General features: G+C 40.2%; 1 protein-coding gene and 2 non-coding genes across 11 annotated transcripts in view; all 3 read right to left on the reverse strand.

Annotated features, from left to right (window-relative positions):
- The window catches only part of htt (huntingtin), a 48,506-nt gene that overhangs the window by 18,821 nt on the left and 11,350 nt on the right, over positions 1-18,335 (reverse strand). For 6 of the 9 annotated variants that reach the window (XR_003674513.1, XM_028453752.1, XM_028453731.1 and 3 more), the window contains 29 exons: positions 13,360-13,489; positions 13,152-13,267; positions 12,959-13,070; positions 11,803-11,940; positions 11,543-11,701; positions 11,372-11,469; positions 11,126-11,265; positions 10,403-10,466; positions 10,180-10,280; positions 9,262-9,408; positions 9,048-9,168; positions 8,806-8,951; positions 8,550-8,731; positions 6,045-6,262; positions 5,802-5,925; positions 5,587-5,714; positions 5,226-5,336; positions 5,016-5,093; positions 3,749-3,972; positions 3,571-3,649; positions 3,277-3,438; positions 3,145-3,200; positions 2,895-3,043; positions 2,674-2,810; positions 2,474-2,590; positions 1,447-1,569; positions 1,092-1,351; positions 800-942; positions 513-729 (listed from right to left, as the gene is read on the reverse strand). Coding sequence is in view for 8 of the 9 variants with exons in the window: in XM_028453752.1 (XP_028309553.1) it covers positions 513-729; positions 800-942; positions 1,092-1,351; positions 1,447-1,569; positions 2,474-2,590; positions 2,674-2,810; positions 2,895-3,043; positions 3,145-3,200; positions 3,277-3,438; positions 3,571-3,649; positions 3,749-3,972; positions 5,016-5,093; positions 5,226-5,336; positions 5,587-5,714; positions 5,802-5,925; positions 6,045-6,262; positions 8,550-8,731; positions 8,806-8,951; positions 9,048-9,168; positions 9,262-9,408; positions 10,180-10,280; positions 10,403-10,466; positions 11,126-11,265; positions 11,372-11,469; positions 11,543-11,701; positions 11,803-11,940; positions 12,959-13,070; positions 13,152-13,267; positions 13,360-13,489 (3,980 nt within the window). In the remaining variant the exon portion in view is untranslated. The remainder of the gene's footprint in view (positions 1-512; positions 730-799; positions 943-1,091; positions 1,352-1,446; positions 1,570-2,473; positions 2,591-2,673; positions 2,811-2,894; positions 3,044-3,144; positions 3,201-3,276; positions 3,439-3,570; positions 3,650-3,748; positions 3,973-5,015; positions 5,094-5,225; positions 5,337-5,586; positions 5,715-5,801; positions 5,926-6,044; positions 6,263-8,549; positions 8,732-8,805; positions 8,952-9,047; positions 9,169-9,261; positions 9,409-10,179; positions 10,281-10,402; positions 10,467-11,125; positions 11,266-11,371; positions 11,470-11,542; positions 11,702-11,802; positions 11,941-12,958; positions 13,071-13,151; positions 13,268-13,359; positions 13,490-18,335) is intronic. The other 3 variants (XM_028453722.1, XM_028453693.1, XM_028453740.1) reach the window with 1 other exon arrangement.
- LOC114472697 (small Cajal body-specific RNA 14) lies at positions 4,819-4,951 on the reverse strand. The gene has a single exon (XR_003675176.1).
- LOC114472704 (small Cajal body-specific RNA 14) lies at positions 6,470-6,602 on the reverse strand. The gene has a single exon (XR_003675181.1).

Below are 18,335 nucleotides of genomic sequence, written 5' to 3' on the forward strand. Positions count from 1 at the left end.
CACCTGTGCAAATATGGCAGATGAAGCTCAGCTGGGTAAGACGCCCCAATATAAGTCAGAAGTTTGTAATCATCTTATTAATATCCAAGTAAAATTTGAAAGATCAATCAATCAATACTGAATCTAAATCTAATCGTGATTAATCGATTCAGGAAATTACTATATTCATCCCATATACTGTCATTTTCTCACTATAAGCCACTACTTTTTTCCCACACTTTGAACCCTGTGGCTTAAACAGTGACGCAGCTATTTTATGGAGTTTTTCCAGATTCACAAGCTTCATGCAGCCAAAAAATTGAGCCTCGTCACATTAGACCAGGGTTTTTCCAACCAAAGTGTGCCGTGAGAGACTGTCAAGTGTGCTGTGGGAAATAATTCAGTTTCACCTAGTTGTTCTAAAAAACATTTTGAAAACAAATTATTATTGTCTTTAAATATGTCATTGTGCTGCTGTGAACCCCTTGTGTCTTATAGTCCAGAAACTACAGTACATGTCTTTCTCTGCTTACTTTGGTGTCTGATGAACCTCTGCCCACCACGAGTAGTTGGTGTAGTTGATTATGAGCAGCACTTGGCACCAGAGGAGAACCAGTGAGGGGTGGGTAGTGATGAGGCACTGCACCATGCTGTTCAGACCCTCTAAAGGGTAAAAAAGTCCTGCCTCGCTGCCTGCAGCTTCTCCTTTCAGGAGGCGACTGGCAGCAGCCGTTATCCTGCGAAACATCCCTGGGAGAAACAGATCACACTCATGTCTGTTCTCACGTTCATATTAGATAAATACCGTGTTATAGCTTACCACTTTTAAACACGTGTATAAGACACATGAGCAGCGTGCCCAGCTGCTGGCAGTAAAAGGTGTGCTGCTGCTCTGTGATGTCCACTTTAACTCGTCTGGTAGAAATGTGATCGAGCAACACGCCGGCCAGCTGAAGGAGAAACCTAACAGAGGAAAACAGGAAAGAGGATTAAGATGGATAAATGTTGGAAAATTACACAAACTGCCTACATGACATAAAAAAAAGGAAGAAAAACATCTTTTAATCCTTGCTCATTAAAAGCTTCACCAGTTGGTAAACAAACTCACAAACCTTGCAAAGGTTTCCTCAGGTGGAGCTTTTTGTTCCTCGCTGTTTGTTTCCTGCTCACAGAGCGAGTCGGCTGCCCGGGGCCCATTGGAGGACAGGTTTTGCTGATGCAGCTGCTGGATGGTGACGCAGGAGAGGAAGTACGGGGATAGGGACAGCTCATGGACCCGAGACAGCACAATGTCCTCAGTAGACTGGGAGACCAGGACCCGGAGCACTGCCAGGATCCCAGAAACCCAAAGCTGAACTGTAGCTACAGACGCCTGAAATATCACAAAAAAAAAACAAAAACATTGGACTGGTTTAATCAGGTCATCCAAAAGAAGGTGTTGGGGTTGTTGTCAGATGAGGTTCTCACCATGGTTGCTGGGATGGTGAACATACTTTTGAGCAGCATGTCCACAGGTCTGAGAGAGGAAGGGGCCACCGACTCAAAGAGTGTGTTTAAAACTCCCAAAGCCTCTGGAGAGTCCAGATGCATCTGTGAAAGGAGGAAACAAACGCCTGAAATAAAAGCTGTCCAATCATTTCAGTGCATTTGTCTGTAGAGTCTCAGTGGCTGCTGTTACAATAACCAACACACGCCCTCGAAACAGACGTCCCACAAGCTGGAAAAATGAATTTCTGGTTTCGTTTGACCACACATAAATGTAGTTTTGGTCACTGATACTGACAATTGAATGCGATTCAAGATAAAAACTATCAAATTTATCAATAAATATCAGCAGGGTTCTCACCAGGAATTTTTCACAGCATAGGGGATCGCTTAGTACACGACAGTGCCGCAGGCACGAATATTGTAGGGGTTCGGGGGCATCTTCCCACAGTAACTTTTGAAAAGTTTAACCCTCTGAAACACTATTTCCTGCATTCTGATGCCTAATTTTGTACACAATACACCACAATCAGTCACATCAGACAATGCGACTGATGTATGTGTTTCTGGGTTATGCAGATTAAGAAAGAGAGTTAAAACAACCCATACATGCCTAGAAGTTCATTTTGTGTTGAAGTGTGCAACAATTATTATGATAGTACCGATTAAAACAGAAAAAAAACCACCAGAAAATCCCCACTACGCCGGTTGAAACAGCGTACGGGGCGGCATCACAGCATAGGGGATCAAAATCATATCATGGGGGCCCCCTACGTTCAACTGCGCTGGCGAAAACCCTGATCAGAAATGTAGTCTTTGGAGAATACTGGCATATCTGATATTGGCAAAAAGCTAATATGAATCATCTCTAATTTTGAGTGGATCTAATTACAATTCCCCCGTAAACCAACCTTGTTTGAATACTGAATATTTGAATATCTTTCTTTTCTTCATATTTTTTGGACTAAAAGCCTGGAATAAATATTGTCGATGATGAATATCTTTCTACCTGCTGCTTGGCAATCATAGGAAGAATGACGTCAGCGATTTGTCTGGACAACCTCTTCCACTTGTCTTCATTTTCTTTGTGACACTGCTGCAGCACGAGTATGAACATCTCCAACACCTGAAGCAGTGATGATAACAGTTAGGGATGACAAACCAGTGCCCTCAGCGAAATAGGAAACTACTGGTGAGTTAATGCTGCACCTGATGGTGCTGAATAAGTCTGAGGAGCATTGAGACCACCACTTCCTTCTGGGTGTCCAGCTCTTTGCCTGCGTCTGCTTTGTTGGAGCCTCTGAGGACAAACAGGTCGTGAACTATTGGCTGCAAGGCTGGAATCGCTGTAGAAGAAAGTAAATCACATGTAGAGATTGTTATGGATACATCAGTAAAGTGTTTAAAGGTTTGTTTTTTGTTTCTCTTACCGTGTGTGACGGCCTTCCTGCCGCTGGCCATGATTCCGTCACACAGCTGGATGATCTTTGGGATGCTGATGATTTGCTTGGAGTGGTATCGCTCGTATGACAGCAGCACCAGAAAAAAGAAGATGTTTGGAATGATGGCCTCAGAATCTCTGTGTGTGGGGGGGATGATATTTAATAAATACAAAACTAAAGAAAGCACACTAATTATTAAGTCATCCATAAACAAAATTTATTAAAAAAAGAAAATTACCTGAACTGGCCCACTTCAATGTACTCAAACTGCTTCAGGACAAAGCCTATAAACACCTAAAACATGAACACGTGTGTTAATATTAACCATTCATTATAAAATGCTTATGGATTACATTAAAATGTGTGGTACCTGATCAGAGTCTAGCAGGCAGTAGTTGACTCTGAGCTGCACAAGCTGAGCGAGCAGGTCCAGCACTTGCCTCTGCAGGGCCACAGAAGTGCTGGTGGTGTACTGCTTCAACGCTTTGATCACCAGTGGCTCAAACAGACGGATGTGGTTGTGAATGGCATTCTGGGAAAACAAAATGAGAAGTAGTACCACAATGAAATAAGCAGCTGCAAGCACTACCTGGTGCTTCACTTTACGTGGAGGGAGCAACGATTCACAGAAATTTCTAGAAATGAAAAAGCGTCACAGGTGTACCTTGTCTCCCCTTTGACGCGTTGCATTTGCAATGTTCGACCTCAGCTGATTGGAAGCTTTTTGCATCACATCAAACCACCTAAACACATCGAAGAAGAAAAAACACCACATCCTGTATATTTTCTGGTACATTTAATCTTCTGCGTACAAAATGGAAATCTGCATTGATGTTTCTCACCCTGAAGTGTCTTGTTCCTGCTCGGCCTGCACCATGTTACGGAGACTGGCATCTGCCAGAGCTTGGGTGAAGTGTGTGTACGGAGCCATGAAGCAGTAGTGGTACAGGCCCGGTCGGAGACTGGAAGAGCCGAGTCTAAGAGCCTTGCCCTGGGAACGACTGGGTCCACTCAGGACACCCTCAGACTGGGAGGCCAGGTTGGTCCCGAACAGGGTCTTCAACAACTGGAGAGAAGAAAAGTTTTGTTTTTTAAATGTGGAACAACAAACACAACCTCATCACTGATGATGTCTGTCAGTTAGATCATTTATCTTAAAGCTACTGGAGACAATCATTTTATATCAGATAAAAACAGACATAAATCAAATATCCTTGGCTTAAGGAAAGATGTAAAAGGTTGAAATTGCCGTTCAAAAGTATCTCAACTGTAAACACACTTATTCACGTTGTTGGAAAAGTTTCTCGCATTGCATTGTGGGATGTGGAGTCCCGTAGACGGAGTGTTTTTACTTCATTCTTACTTAAAATAATGATCTATGAATGGAACTCTAAATGTATGTCTTTGTTTTAGTGCAAAGTATTGATACATTATTAAGATGTCGACATTTAATGATATTATTTGTTTATCACTTTACAACGTATGCATTTTTTTTTTTACAATTTTAATTCAAAAGCCTGCATTTAATAAAATTATGCCTGAATATATTTACATGTGCATTCTAAATGACAAACTGCAGAGGATTTTATTACAAAATTCTAACCAGAAAAAAAAATTATCAACAGAATCTTATTTACAACAAAAATTATTTTTTTTTCTTTTTCCCCCACTCACACTAACACTGCCCCCCAGTGGTCAAATATGAAACTCGCGTTACAAAATAACTTGTGTTGTACCCGCTACTCTTACAGAGGTGAAATGTAATTTAATTTTATTGCGTTCTTATATCTGGAAACTTCACCTGATGGGCCGGATTGGACCCTTTGGCGGGCCGGTTTTGGCCTGCAGGCCACATGTTTGACACCCCCGGTATAGCGTGTTGGATGTTGACACATGACTCTACATTACAGTAAATGTATGGAACCATCGCACAGGGGTCCCGATGCCTTTACAGGCCCTGTCGGTCGGAACCAGCCTCACTCTGTGTGGAGTCACAGTGGTTGTAGCACACCACTCAGTGATACAACCAGAAATAAATGCTCCACACACACATCATGATATAAATATAATACGTCAGTGTTTAGAAATGGCATCATGTACTTTACTAACCTGTTGTACACACACGGTGGCCATGGTTGGTTCTCTGGAGAAGCAGGATTTGAGGTAGCCTAAAATTTCCTCCACACACTGACAAACAGAACAAAACACATCTCAGAGGTCAACGATTAGCAGTAAATACTGTATATATATCCTTCGATACAAAACCAACTAGAGTCAACCACATAGTTTAATTGATAGAACTAATGAAGTGATCTTCACCTTGCCGATATCATGTAGCGTGGCCATCTCTAGTAGCTGAGACAAAACATCTAAGGCGGAGCGCAGAAACCCTCCAAACTTCTCATGACTGCTGTGGAGATCCAGTGTCACCTGTAATTTACAAAATTACCAACTGTTCTAGAGTTGAGTGATATGCACCAAAATTCAGATCTCTATATTTTTTTCTCAAAATGAAAAATTAAATTAAATAAAATTAAAAAATATATATATATCTATTATATATATCTACATAACTATAGATATAGATATATATCTATGTATCTATATATCTATAGATAAATCTTGAATCTCAATATATTGCCCAGACCTAAAATGTTCCATTAGTGAAAAAAAGTCTGACCTTGTAGTTGGTGTGTGTGGCCTTCAGCACGTCGTAAAGCTTGAGGTAAGGCGGCAGGTGGTAGAAACTCCCAATAGTGGTAGATTTGTTCACAGCTAATGAGCCTGTGCTGTCTGTTGGCCTGCCTGCTAAAAAAAAAGCCCAAAGGACAAGAATATTGAGTATTAACATGCTTGTAGAGGAAATGCACACGCTGCAGTTGGATGAACACACACCTGTGTTGACCTCGTTGCTTTTCTTTGGGCTCATTGGGGCACTGGGCTCAGCAGAATCCTTTTCTTTGCCTTTCCTGCGAATGGGACTGAGGGAGGGGGTGTTGGATAAGGACGGGAGGGCAGCCTAACACAAAAACAAAAAGGGACAAAAAATATAAAAACCCAAACACGTCACTTACAAACCAGCTAGTAAATAGCTGTTAGAAATTACACTGAAAAAGATTAACGTTAAACTCTTCTGACCTTTGCTGCTGGTCCTGGTGCTGTATCGTCCAACACATGGGCACAAATATTGAGGACCTTTAACAGGTGAGAAAACAGCTGCTCCAACATGGTCACCAGGGATCTTTCCGACAACGCTGCCCAGGGCTCCTCCACTTTATTTGGTCCAACCGTGTTGCTCCCACTGCTGCCTTCCTCCTCTCCACTCCAGGGGTTTCTCATACATTTCGGGGCAACAGCTAGAAGAAGGGATGCACCGAAATGAAAATTCTTGGCCGAAACAGAAAACCAAAAATGAGAAAACCAAGGCCGAAAACTGAAAGAGTCCCATTGCATTTAGTAATTATTGGAAGCCCTTTGGTGAGCCAGTTTTGGTCCACAGGCCACAGGTTTGACACAGATGGTTTAGTGTGTGTTGGATGTTGACACATGACTACATTACCGTAAATGTATGGAACCATCGCACAGGGGTCCCGATGCCTTTACAGGCCCTGTCGGTCGGAACCAGCCTCACTCTGTGTGGAGTCACAGCGGTTGTAGCACACCACTCAGTGATACAACCAGAAATAAATGCTCCACACACACATACTTTTCTTGCCATTATGTTGCTTCTTTTAATGCATTTTTGCTACATTACTCCAATTTCTGCCACTTTTCAGCACATTTTTTTTCCACTTTCAAGACTTAAGAGCCCTTTCGACTACTTTCCCTACCTAATGTTGCATATGTTGATCCATTATTATCACTTTTAACCTCTTTTCACCATATTTCATGCTTATTTTTGCCAACCTTGTGACATTCCCGATTTGTCATGCCCATTATTTGCCAGTTTAAACGAATTGTTCCAATATTGACACTTGAACTCTTTTTTTTTTTTTTTAACACTTTTCCTGTCCGTTTTTGGCCACTCTCGTTTGCAACTTTTAAACAATTTCTGTGGTTTTTAAAATCCCATTTCACCAACTTTTCTACCATTCTTGGTCACTTTAACCAACTTTATTTCTGATTAAAACAAGGATTTGCATCTTTAGGATGACTATATACTATGACGCAAGTAATAATGAACCATCATTTTGCTGACTTTATGGATGGGCCCCAAAAAGCTCTCCCCTTTATTCCCCCTTATAGAGGGCCCTGTTTCCACTTTCAGGTACAGTGGAGGTCCCCGGTCTCTGGAACCTTTATTTTGGGGGTCGCAGGCTGAAAAGCTTGAGAACCATCTCTCGAGAAGCAGGAATTGAGGTAACCTAAAATTTCCACCACACAATGGAGCGGATTCACTGAAGGTTTAGGGGTATTTGAACGTGTGCAAATGTCACTCCACGTGCGAATAAGCTGTACAAACCCCAAAAGAATCAAGAGAGTGGCTACTGCGCGTCGCAATGCACCCTCAATCCGTTTAGCGCGTTTCCCTCTAATGAATATGTATAGTAGGCGGAGCTCACAAGGGGAGCAAAAAAATGGAAGGGAGAAATGCAAATAAATTAATGCAGGTGAAGCAATGCAATTCATCAAAGCTGGACTTCATTGCTGCCTCTGTTTTTCCTTAATAAATTTAGCAAGGCCCACAACCGGGTGGTAACTGTCAAAGCTTTTTGCGCAGTGATGGCAACAGTTATATTTTTGAGGAGACGGGGCAGGGGGGAGGAAAGACCATGAGTTAATATATTTGAGATGAATGAATTCACAATTTTAAGAACGTGTTAAAACCTTTCCTGTTTCGTCTCCCCACTGTGGCTGAGGACACAGCGGAGATAAGCACTCTCCATGGCCGGAGGCTGCTTCTCCTCCGGGGTACCTCACGCTTGTTAAAGATGGTACCACGTTGGACGAACAGGACGTTATGTTGTTGTAGAGCTGCACTTCATTATCTGGCTGCACTATAAACATAAGCTTGCTTCCTGTCTCTATCGCCGTGTCAGACTCTACCCATAGTGCATCAGCCACACGCATGATTCACCCACTCCATCACTCACATTCCCCCACTACAGGATGAATAAAAATCTATCTATGTCTTTGCTAAAATTCATCCATTTTTTTTTATTAGCTTCCTCTACAAACATCTTCAATTCTGCTGCTTCAATTTTTTTTTCCGCTTCCACACACTCAACTCTCCTTCAAGCTCCATGTTCAACAGAACACGTACAAAATGCTCATTTAAATAGGGCGGTCTCCACCACTTCTGCACATACACTAATCATTGCTGCAATCTTAGTGAAACTGTGTCCCAAAGGATATAGGGAAGCAACTGGTTTACAACTCTTTATTTCAGATATTAGTGTTGCAACTTTAGCAAACAGACAGACGTTAAATCTTGAGCTAAATCTCACATGATTTCAGTGCATATATTTGTTCAAATATAGCAGAGAAATATGTAAAATAATGATAGTTAACTCAGTTAATTGTATTGAGCATGAATGGCACAATTTCAGGAAGTTTTACAGCCTGTAATGATTGATTATGGAAAGCCACTGGAACTAAAACAAAATTCAGAAAATTTTGAACAAATCTACAAATCAGACTTACCTGCAAGCAGGTTGCCGGAAAGCATTAGAGCATCTTGATGTGCAGACAGATCTAGCGGAAACCAGGCTGAGGACAGCAGAGACAGCACCATGTTGGCTATTCCTAACGTCAGAGTCCCGCGCACACTGTCCGGAGCAGACGAGGCGTTCGAAGACACTGAAGCACCGCCGGACTGTGACAAACTGCCAAACATATAAAGAACATATCATCAGACTTCTACTGAAGATAGAATCTAACTAAACAATAAATACCAAACCTGAGGGTCCTGCCTCTGCTGCGGTTAAAACTAGAGCGGGATGAAAAGGAGTAGCTGGAGCTCACGTAGCCACAGTGCCATCCTGAGCTCCAAGTACAAACTGGAAAATTAGAAGCCAGAAGACACAAAGCCTCACAGCAGCCAAACTGCAGAGAGAAAGAGAAAATTGGATTCTTTACATACAATATGACGACACAAGCAAAAACTAAATGTTCTCTGCATTCAAAGACACACAAACGTACAGTCAGAGCTCTGGAAGTAGAAGAGCTGAGAGCGTGGGAGACTGCGGTAACAACTCTGGACAAGTTGTTCTCCAATGTGACATCAGACACAGTGTTGGTCAGGTTGTAGCCTCGGTATGTCCTGAATAGCAGCAAGAAGTAAATCAATCAATTCAAGGCTATTGAGGCTTTTTCTATTTGACCATTTTTCCTCAGTAATTGAAGAGATAAGTACCTTGTGATGGTGCTGACTGTGAACTGGGAGGGAGTTAGCGTTTCATGCATGAGAAGCTGCAGATACACTGAACTTTGGTCTCGGGCGATCGCCACCACTGGATCCACCTGGCCCTGGTCGCAGTCATAAAACATTCTGCGAACAAGCCTAGAACAAAGACAGATGAAAAGAAAAAAATGAAAATTAATTAATTAGGTTTTTCCTTGGGCTACTACTTCCTGTTTACGGGTGTCACCTCCTGTGTAACAGACATACTGTATCTAATAGTAAGAACAATTAGTTTAAACTGTTAAATAATGGGCATGACAAATCATGAACGTGGCTAAATTGGCAAAAATAAGCATGAAATATGGTGAAAAGAGGTTAAAAGTGACAATAATGGGTAGACATATGTGACATTAGATGGAAAAGTGGTGGAAAGTGTTTAAGTGCCAAAAATGTTTTGCAAGTTAAAAAAAAAAAGTTGAAATTTGATGGAGAAGTGGCAGAAATGTAAAAAAAAAATGCATTAAAAGGAGCAACAATATGGCAAGAAAAAGTGATCAAAATAGGTTAAAATATGGCAAGTTTAGTGTCGTTGCAGAAAAAGAGTACCGTATAAAATAAGCAAAATGGCATCAAATTGTTCCAAAAATATTTTTAGTTCTTAGCACGCAGTGTCTTGCAACCCCAAGGTTGAGAATCGAGCCCCCGAGCCTCGAGTTTGACACTTGTCATTTACCACAAAAACAAAGTGACTGAGTTCTGCTTCTGGACTTCCAAAACAGCCCTGAATATAGAACAACTACTTGATTTCAACAGTTAGAAACAACTTTTACTATTTACTTAAAAAATAAGGTGGAAATTAAAAATCTTAGCTGGGCCCACAGACTCCATCAACATTAAGAATACACACATTTGTCAGACATGATGATGTACCTGCTGACAGCCGAGGCGGCCACGTGTCTTACTCTTGGATCATCATCTCCCAGCATTCGTATGACGACATCATTCAAAACCCGGTTTTGCAGTTGAAGTCGCTAAAAAGAAGAAGGATTGTGCATAAAATCAAAACTGAAGTCTGCAGCTGGCAGTTAATAAGAGAAGCCAATCTGACCTTCATGTACTTATGTTTGTGTGTATAACCATTTAGAGGACTTACCCCAGTGAAATGATGATTGCCTTTGTGTAATTTTTCAGTTTTCCTCTCCAGGAAATGAACTAATCTGTAGCAGCAAAAATACAAATGTTTTAGAAGTGAGGTCATTTATTTATGGTGAACATTTGTGACGCACCACGAGAAAAAAACGATGAGCAAGTCGGCCACGAGCCGTTTTGAGTTCATTACAGATTCTGAGAGTGTGGTTTCTAAGCTTTTCATTGGTGTCATACACATAAAAAGCAAATAATATTTGAAGAAGCCAACTGTAGTTATGACTTACGCTGTTGTTGCTGCTGCTGCTGATATGATAAAAACCCACATTCCCCGATGCAGCATTTGTCAAACTTATAATCAGAATAATTGCTTTCGTAGCCATGTGTTTTACTTCAACATGCACTTTATTGGCCCAAACAAACAACTAAACCATGTGAATAGCCAAAGAAAGCCAATATGTTAATCAGAAGCTATCCCGCACTGAACACGTTGTTTTCAAACATAAAAGTTACCATTTTAAAACGGAAAATACTTGTATTTGAAGCATAGAGCGCTTTCTTTACAACTTTAATTAGCATAATTTGCAAAAATCACAAGTTTTTCTGCTTGTGTGAGGGCCGTCTTGCTACTATTTTATTTGTGGCACTTCATATTTATTAAAGACATGTCTACAGTATCAAGGGTTTAGGACACAGTTATGTGAGGGAAAAAACGGCCAAATTTTCCCACCTAAAGTCTAAATCTGCCAATGTTTCCAACAGCTCGGTGCGAACCAGCCAATAGGAAGAGTCCCTCAGTGAGAACAGGTCAACCACCAACTGCAGACCGAGCTCACTTAAAGTGCTGCTGCAGATGGTCATGATGCAGTGCTGAAACATACACACAAATACATGATCAGAAGTGCGCACGCACACACGCACGCGCACACGCACACACACACACACACACACACACAACACACAACACACAACTTACCCTCACTGCAGAGCAGGCCATCTTGCAAGTGACAGACGACTCATCATTCAGAGTTTTCCGGAGCAAAGGGACCAAATCCACCAGGGACAGAGGGTTTCCTGAAGAAGAGAAGAATCTTTACAGTTACTGCTTATTGTTGAACAATATTCAGCACAGAGGAAGCATGCACACCTGTTGCACTTTGCACACTGGCCAGCCAGGTGTGTATATTGTAACGCGTTTTGGTGAGAGCGGCCTGTATGATGGCTCCACAGAGGATGGCTGTGGCCCCTCGGATCTGAGGGTCGCCATGGTCAATGAGGCACAGGACATCACTGATATACTGCTGCTCTGCAGGAGGCACACAAAAAGAGCTAGGTCAAAAATGTAATTAAGTTAATACCTGAATTAACAAAACTAGGACAGTTAGTACAAATGATATGTTCTCTCACCATCTACAGGGACGCAATCCAGCGGCTCCAAGTAGAGAGAATTGAAAAAAGCTTCAGGATGTAAAGCTGCTGCTGCTCCAACACAGCTGACCGCCAAGGCCTTCACACTGACCCGCACCTCTTTGTCAGGGACCAAACCTGAATGAATACAAAGGAATATTACTAAAGGACGAGGACAGTCCAGGTTGAGTTTTAAATATGAGACTAAAGGAATGAGGAATACATCAGTGTTTACGCTAATTATTTTACAGCCATTTAAAAAGTTAGCAGTTGCTCTTCCATCTAATAGAAGTGTGCCAATACATTGATTGTTAGATTAATCATGACTGGACATGTGACGATTCAATAACGATTCATAAATGTTCAAAAACTATTGTTTTTCATAAAATCCAAATGACAGGAACACGATGAAAGTTTAAGTCTTGCATGTTTGAGAGAGCCTTTGGCTACAGTTACTGAGTGTGAGATTTACTCATTCGGATTAAAAGCTAACATTTGAAAGGATCCTATGATTTCAAAGTTGGCCAAGTGTTATCTGTGCATTCCTGGCACCAGTGTGTTCTCCACCGCAGGAGACGTAGTAACTGTTTTAGACAGTTTTAATGCCCTGGCATGATTTAATCATTCATTGTTCCTTCCTTGTTCCTTTATCCATCCGCCTTTTATTTAAAAAAAACCCAAATTCCACATGTGTTACGAGAGCTGATGTTGTAGGTTTTGTGTTTTTAAAGCTGCTTTGACTGTGCATGGCAAAATGTTTAGTTTCTTGTGGGATTCATGCAGCTCATTGAGGATTTTGTTTGGACATCTTTATTTTTTTATTGAATAAGATAGTTTTTTGTTAGGTCACATTGAAAAAGCTGAAAAAGATACTATTTCTCTGTTACATTTGGTGGTTAAAAACATTTAGATTGTTTGAATGCAAAGCAAAGTTTGGTTACTTTAATTAATGGACAACAAAACATATATCTTGTTTATAAGGATGTAATAGCCACAAGGTGAGGGGAAAAAAAAAGATGCGCCAAAAACCGTGATAATCGTTGAATAATCGAATCGTAGCACCTTGAATCGCAATGGAATCGAATCGTGAGGTTCCTTAGATGACACACCTCTACCATCTAAATGTGAGAGTTATTTTAGCTTGGAGGACACTCACCATTTTTCTGTCCAGTCAAAAGAAACGAAGCAGCAAGAAGCCGCACACAGTGCACAAGTGGCTCCGCCCCCTGGTCAGTGTAGTGCCCGATTGGACCTTTTATCCGTGAAGGCTGCCAAAGAACCAGAGGCAGAATCATAATTAAATTCATCAATTAAATATTTTCGTTTCCATAACAGGGACTTTACGTTACTTTAACGTCTGGTTCCAGCTCTGCAGGTTCTTCCTTTGGTATGAATCGGTCTACGCTGGTGTCAGAACCCTGCCGGTTGTGGCCTCGGCCTTCGAAAAGGTGGGGCTTACTCAGAGCTGTGACGCCACCGGACAACAACGTTAGAGGTTAATTATAGATTTCTATTGGATTAAACCTTATTAAATCAAATAAATAAATAGAAACACACCCAGTGCAGACTGAAGATAAGAAGCTTCTGGAGTCTCCTCGAGTGAAGCAGACGCTGCAGCTTCATCTTCTTCATCCTGAAGAGTCCCAATCTGCATTCCAGAGTACTGACTCTCACTCCCATCCAGGACCTTAATTACATAGAAATTCATCAATCGCCACAAAATTTTACATTTTACAAAAAAAGGAAAAAAAATAGTTTGTTTGAACAAATTCATGCCAGCAATATAAAATGGCTTAAAGCTGCTGGGGACGATAACTAACAGTTTTTATACCACCAATAAAGTCACAGTGTTGGCCTCAAATATCAATAAATCAAAGACATTTCAACTGAAAAACACAGAGAATTAATTTAAAAAGTTTGTAATTGCTGCTCTCAAGTTTGTCCTTTACTCTGCCATAAACAACGGGTTATTTTATAAACAAACTGTCGTATGACTCGACCATTACAAATCACGAATGTGGTTGAATTTACAAAAAATAAGCATGAAATATGACGAAAAGAACTTAAAAGTGACAATAATGGGTGATCATATGCAACATTAAGTGGGAAAAGTGGTGGAAAGGGTTTATAATAGGGATGTCCCGATACAACTTTATCACTTCCGATATGATACCAATATTGCAGCTTTTTGTATCGACCAATACATGCTGATATCGGATCGATATCAGCATGAATCATACATACTTTTATGACTTATTTTGTAGAGTGGAATGTTAGAAAAGGCTTGATCAAGTGATGTTACTCAAACAGAGATCAACAGTAGATTACTTTGTGAACCACAGTCACCTATGGGTAAAAGTGTTGGAGCGGAAAATTTGATCAGAGAGCTTATATCAGGGATTTGGGCGACTGTGGCTCAGGTGCTAGTGGGTCGTCTTCTGATCGAGAGGTTGGGGGTTCGATCCCAGTACCTGACTATGTGTCCTTGGGCAAGACACTGAACCCTAAGTTGCTCCCAGTGGTCGACTAGCGCCTTGCATGGCAGTCCTGTCCCACTGGTGTGTGAACGTGAGAGTGATTGGGTGAATGAGCTGATATGTAAAGCGCTTTGAGACTGCTTCAGTGTGGGGATAAAGCGCTATATAAAATCAAGTCCATTTAGCATTTACCATTTTAGATGCAGTCCGATAAAATCCGATATTCATTTTCTGGCTGATATCGGACCAATATCCGATATCAATATCAGATTGGGACACCCCTAGTTTATAAGTTCCGAAAATGTCTTGAAAGTGGAAAAAATGTGCATAAAGGGCATTGAAATTTGATGAAGTGGCAGAAATAGGAGTAATGCAGCAAAAGTGCATGAAAAACAGGTACTGCTTGAAAACTAAATGTTATCTATCATTTCCAGCAGCTTTAAACCATTCAGGTAAGACTGTCTGTATTCTGGTCAACAACATAATAGGACAAGTTTAAAAAAAAACATTCCCAACAACACGCTGGAGTCATGCTCGGGATTAATCAAATCAACTACTGATGGGGAGAGAAAACACTGAAGTGACATTATCTCCAAATATGGCAGCCAGTACCGAGAGGAAGATTGATCTTTTATTATGATCGAAATATTTAATAATACTTGTTTAAATTTTAGCACGTTAACCTTATACAGCACATGTGTCAAACTCAAAGCCCGGGGGCCAAATCTGGTAGTTTTGACCATCCAATTCGGCCGGCAGGAGAAAGTTGGAGAGAGAAAAAAACTGAAATTATTGTCCAAATTACCAAATATTTCCATTGTAGATATCTCAGCCCTTCTAAATACACAAATTAAATGAAACTCAACAATATTTGGAATTTTCCCATGCTTTTATCATATTTCCACAAATTAAATAAAAATTGGTCACAAAATTAATGAAATTTAAAAGAGAAAATCCTGCAGGGACTGATATCTTTCACTTACTGCCTAGATATTGTTGGTACCCTACATACCTTATGTATCATATATTCAGGGATGTCCAAAAGCGTAGACGGCGGGCGGAATCGCCTACTACTTTCTTTCTGGCCACCTTCTACTCTTAAACATGTTCATAGATGATTAAGCACCGAACGAATATTTGTAATATTACTTGAATATCTGTAAAAGTCACATTTTTTTATTAGCTCTGTCTGCTAGCGCATAGCATCTCTTTTTCACTGCGCAGAATAGCTGCATCCCAACCAAACACTGGGTTATCAGCACCCTCTGCTGATCCAAACAAATATCTGGCGGCTGCAACTGAAGGAAAACAATCATTCTCTCTAAATGTTTCCCCAATAATATAATAAATCTTAACATTCACAACATTACTGAATTCAACTAAATTAAATAAACATTATATTTAAGAAAGAAAAGAGTAGCTGGTAAGAATAAGTCACAGATCAAATTTGAAAAAAGTAAATTTTGAAGGGGTTTTTAATTCTTCTCTATGGAATTGAATATGTTTTTTAAAGATTCACGATCAATATCATCATGAATTAAAAGTCCTGCGTCCAGGGTACTGGGTTACAAAAATCACAAACGTAAGGGTATATGTAAGAAATATTACAACTAAATATATTACCAAATCCAACTACAAACAAACCACACAAAATGATGTTAATCATGCAGATATGTTCCAGTGCCAGACAGCATTCTACAGAGGACTACTAAGAGACCAAGCGCCCATATTACTGGTATACTATAAGTTGGTACATTTTCAACTAGAAAGATGTAAGCTGATACTGATGCTCAATTTTTTGTCATCAATATCATGGATACCAGATTTCAACTTGTAAATGCATCATGCAAAAAAAAAAAACCAGGTAAGAAAATACATCATGCTAAGAAAAGTGCTGCAAAAAAGACAGAAGAAAAAATAATGCACCAAAAGCCACCAAAAGGAATCATTTTTTATTTCGATTTTAGCCTTCTACTTCTGGACATCTCTGTATATGCATTGTGTAAAGTGAGAACTTGGGGACATTCATGCTCAAATCACTCATTTTCCCGCCTAAAATCTGCGGCCCACTTAAGATCAGACTACTTCGTATTTGGCCCCTGAACTAAAGTGACTTTGACACCCCTGTTATATAGAATCCATTACAGTAAAAGCAGTTGTGTAACATGATCACTTCCTACTGAGAGCACCTAAACATTATTGAGATGATTAGGCTCTTGAAGGGCGTCACACGGAGAAACAAAACTTATGAAAAATGAATGTTTGGTCTTCATGCTTCCACATTATCTTTTAAAAGGCAGCCACTGCAGAAATCAGGGATTCGTTTTTGGAAAGGACTCACTCAAAACAAGGAAAAAAGGTACTTGTCATGAACAACAAAAACAGGCAGGAAAGAAGAGAACAAGCTGCAAAGTGTTGACAAATCATGGGTTCAGACAAAACAAGACAACAAAAAGAGAAAAGGCCCAACTCTCTGATGACAAGCAAGCCTTGTCTGCTCAGTTCAAAGTATCCAATTGGTTGGCTGACCTTCTCACTAGTGCTAGAGGACGAGTTGGCAGAGAAGGAGGAAGAGGATGAGAAAGACAAAGAAGAAGAAGAGGAGGAAGAAGAAGAAGAAGAAGCAGCAGCAGAAGCAGTATGGAGTGAGGAGTCGCTGTCGGTGGCGTCTGGACCCTCGGTGGATGATGGTGAAGATGAGGAAGGCTCGATCACTGTAGGCAACGCAGTGTGTAACTGTGACCAAGTGAGGAGGGTAGAGGAAAGGGGGCGGGATCCATTAGAATGGACAACTGTGTGTGTGTGTGTCACGACTTCCCTCGCACAAACAAAGTAACAAAATATGCTCAAAAAACATCACTGACAATGCTTTTGTAGGCAGAGTTTCAGCAAATAAACTGACAGCAGATTAAACAAAAGTGCACAAATAGTCAGAATGTTGCAATTGTAAAATATAAAAACACATTCTGGTTAAACTAATAAGAGTGTATAATATCAGATGTGCATGCAGGAATGTGAGGGTTGCATTCCTAAATGGTAAAAACTTTGAACTGTACAACAGTGGCGGTGTAAAGGGATGGCAAGAAGAAAAAAAATCTATTTTAATTTTAAATGTGTTTGTGGTTGCATTTATAACCCATTTAGAGTAATAAAACCCAATATAAACGGACTAAAAATTTGCCAAAATATTTAATGGTCACCTTACTATTTTGAAAATGACACTTGGCCATTAACGGTGTAAGAAAAAATAAATGATTTGGCGATATTTCACCGCATCGATGCAAAAAATGTCCAAATCAATTTTTTAAATCATGTTTTTAAACAAAACAAACATTTCATTGCACCAACATATGCATAGCACGTAAACGCCCGGACACTAGGCGTCAGTGAACATATCTTAGCTTGGAAGTTATTTTCATTTACATACTGGGCACTTTTTTGAAAAATTTATTTTGGCAGTTTGATAAGCATTGTTTTTGATATCGGTACTTGAATTACAGTTAGTTACCATTTACTTGTTCTCGCAAGTTAAAATAAATAAATGAAATAAATTGTACATGTAAAGGTGAAACTTGTAATTATTGATATTGCGATGTATAGCATATTGTTTAGTATTGGGACATATTGTATCGTGACATGTGAATCGTATTGAATTGTCAGATTCATGGCAATGTACAGCCCTAATTAGGAATGTAACGATTAATCGTACGGCAGTTAAAAATCGATTCATAGGTATCATGGTTCACATCGATAATGTGAAAATTGAACCGCAGTACTTTTTCAAACAGCAGAGGGTGCTATATATTTGTCCTTGTCTTGTCCAGAAGTGGAAGCGGCGGGTGGAATCTGCTACTACTTTCTTTCTGGCCGCCTTCTACTCTTAAACATGTTCATAAATGATTCCTTACCCCTTTAGCACCGAAAGAATATCTGTAATATTACGTGAATATCTGTAAAAGTCACGTTTTTCTATTAGCTCTGTCTGCTAGCGCATAGCATCTCTTCTTCACTGCAAAAATATCTGAATACCAACCGACCACTGGGTTAGGGTTAGCG

This window comes from Gouania willdenowi, chromosome 1 (genome assembly GCF_900634775.1).
Source record: "Gouania willdenowi chromosome 1, fGouWil2.1, whole genome shotgun sequence".
Taxonomy (NCBI): domain Eukaryota; kingdom Metazoa; phylum Chordata; class Actinopteri; order Blenniiformes; family Gobiesocidae; genus Gouania; species Gouania willdenowi.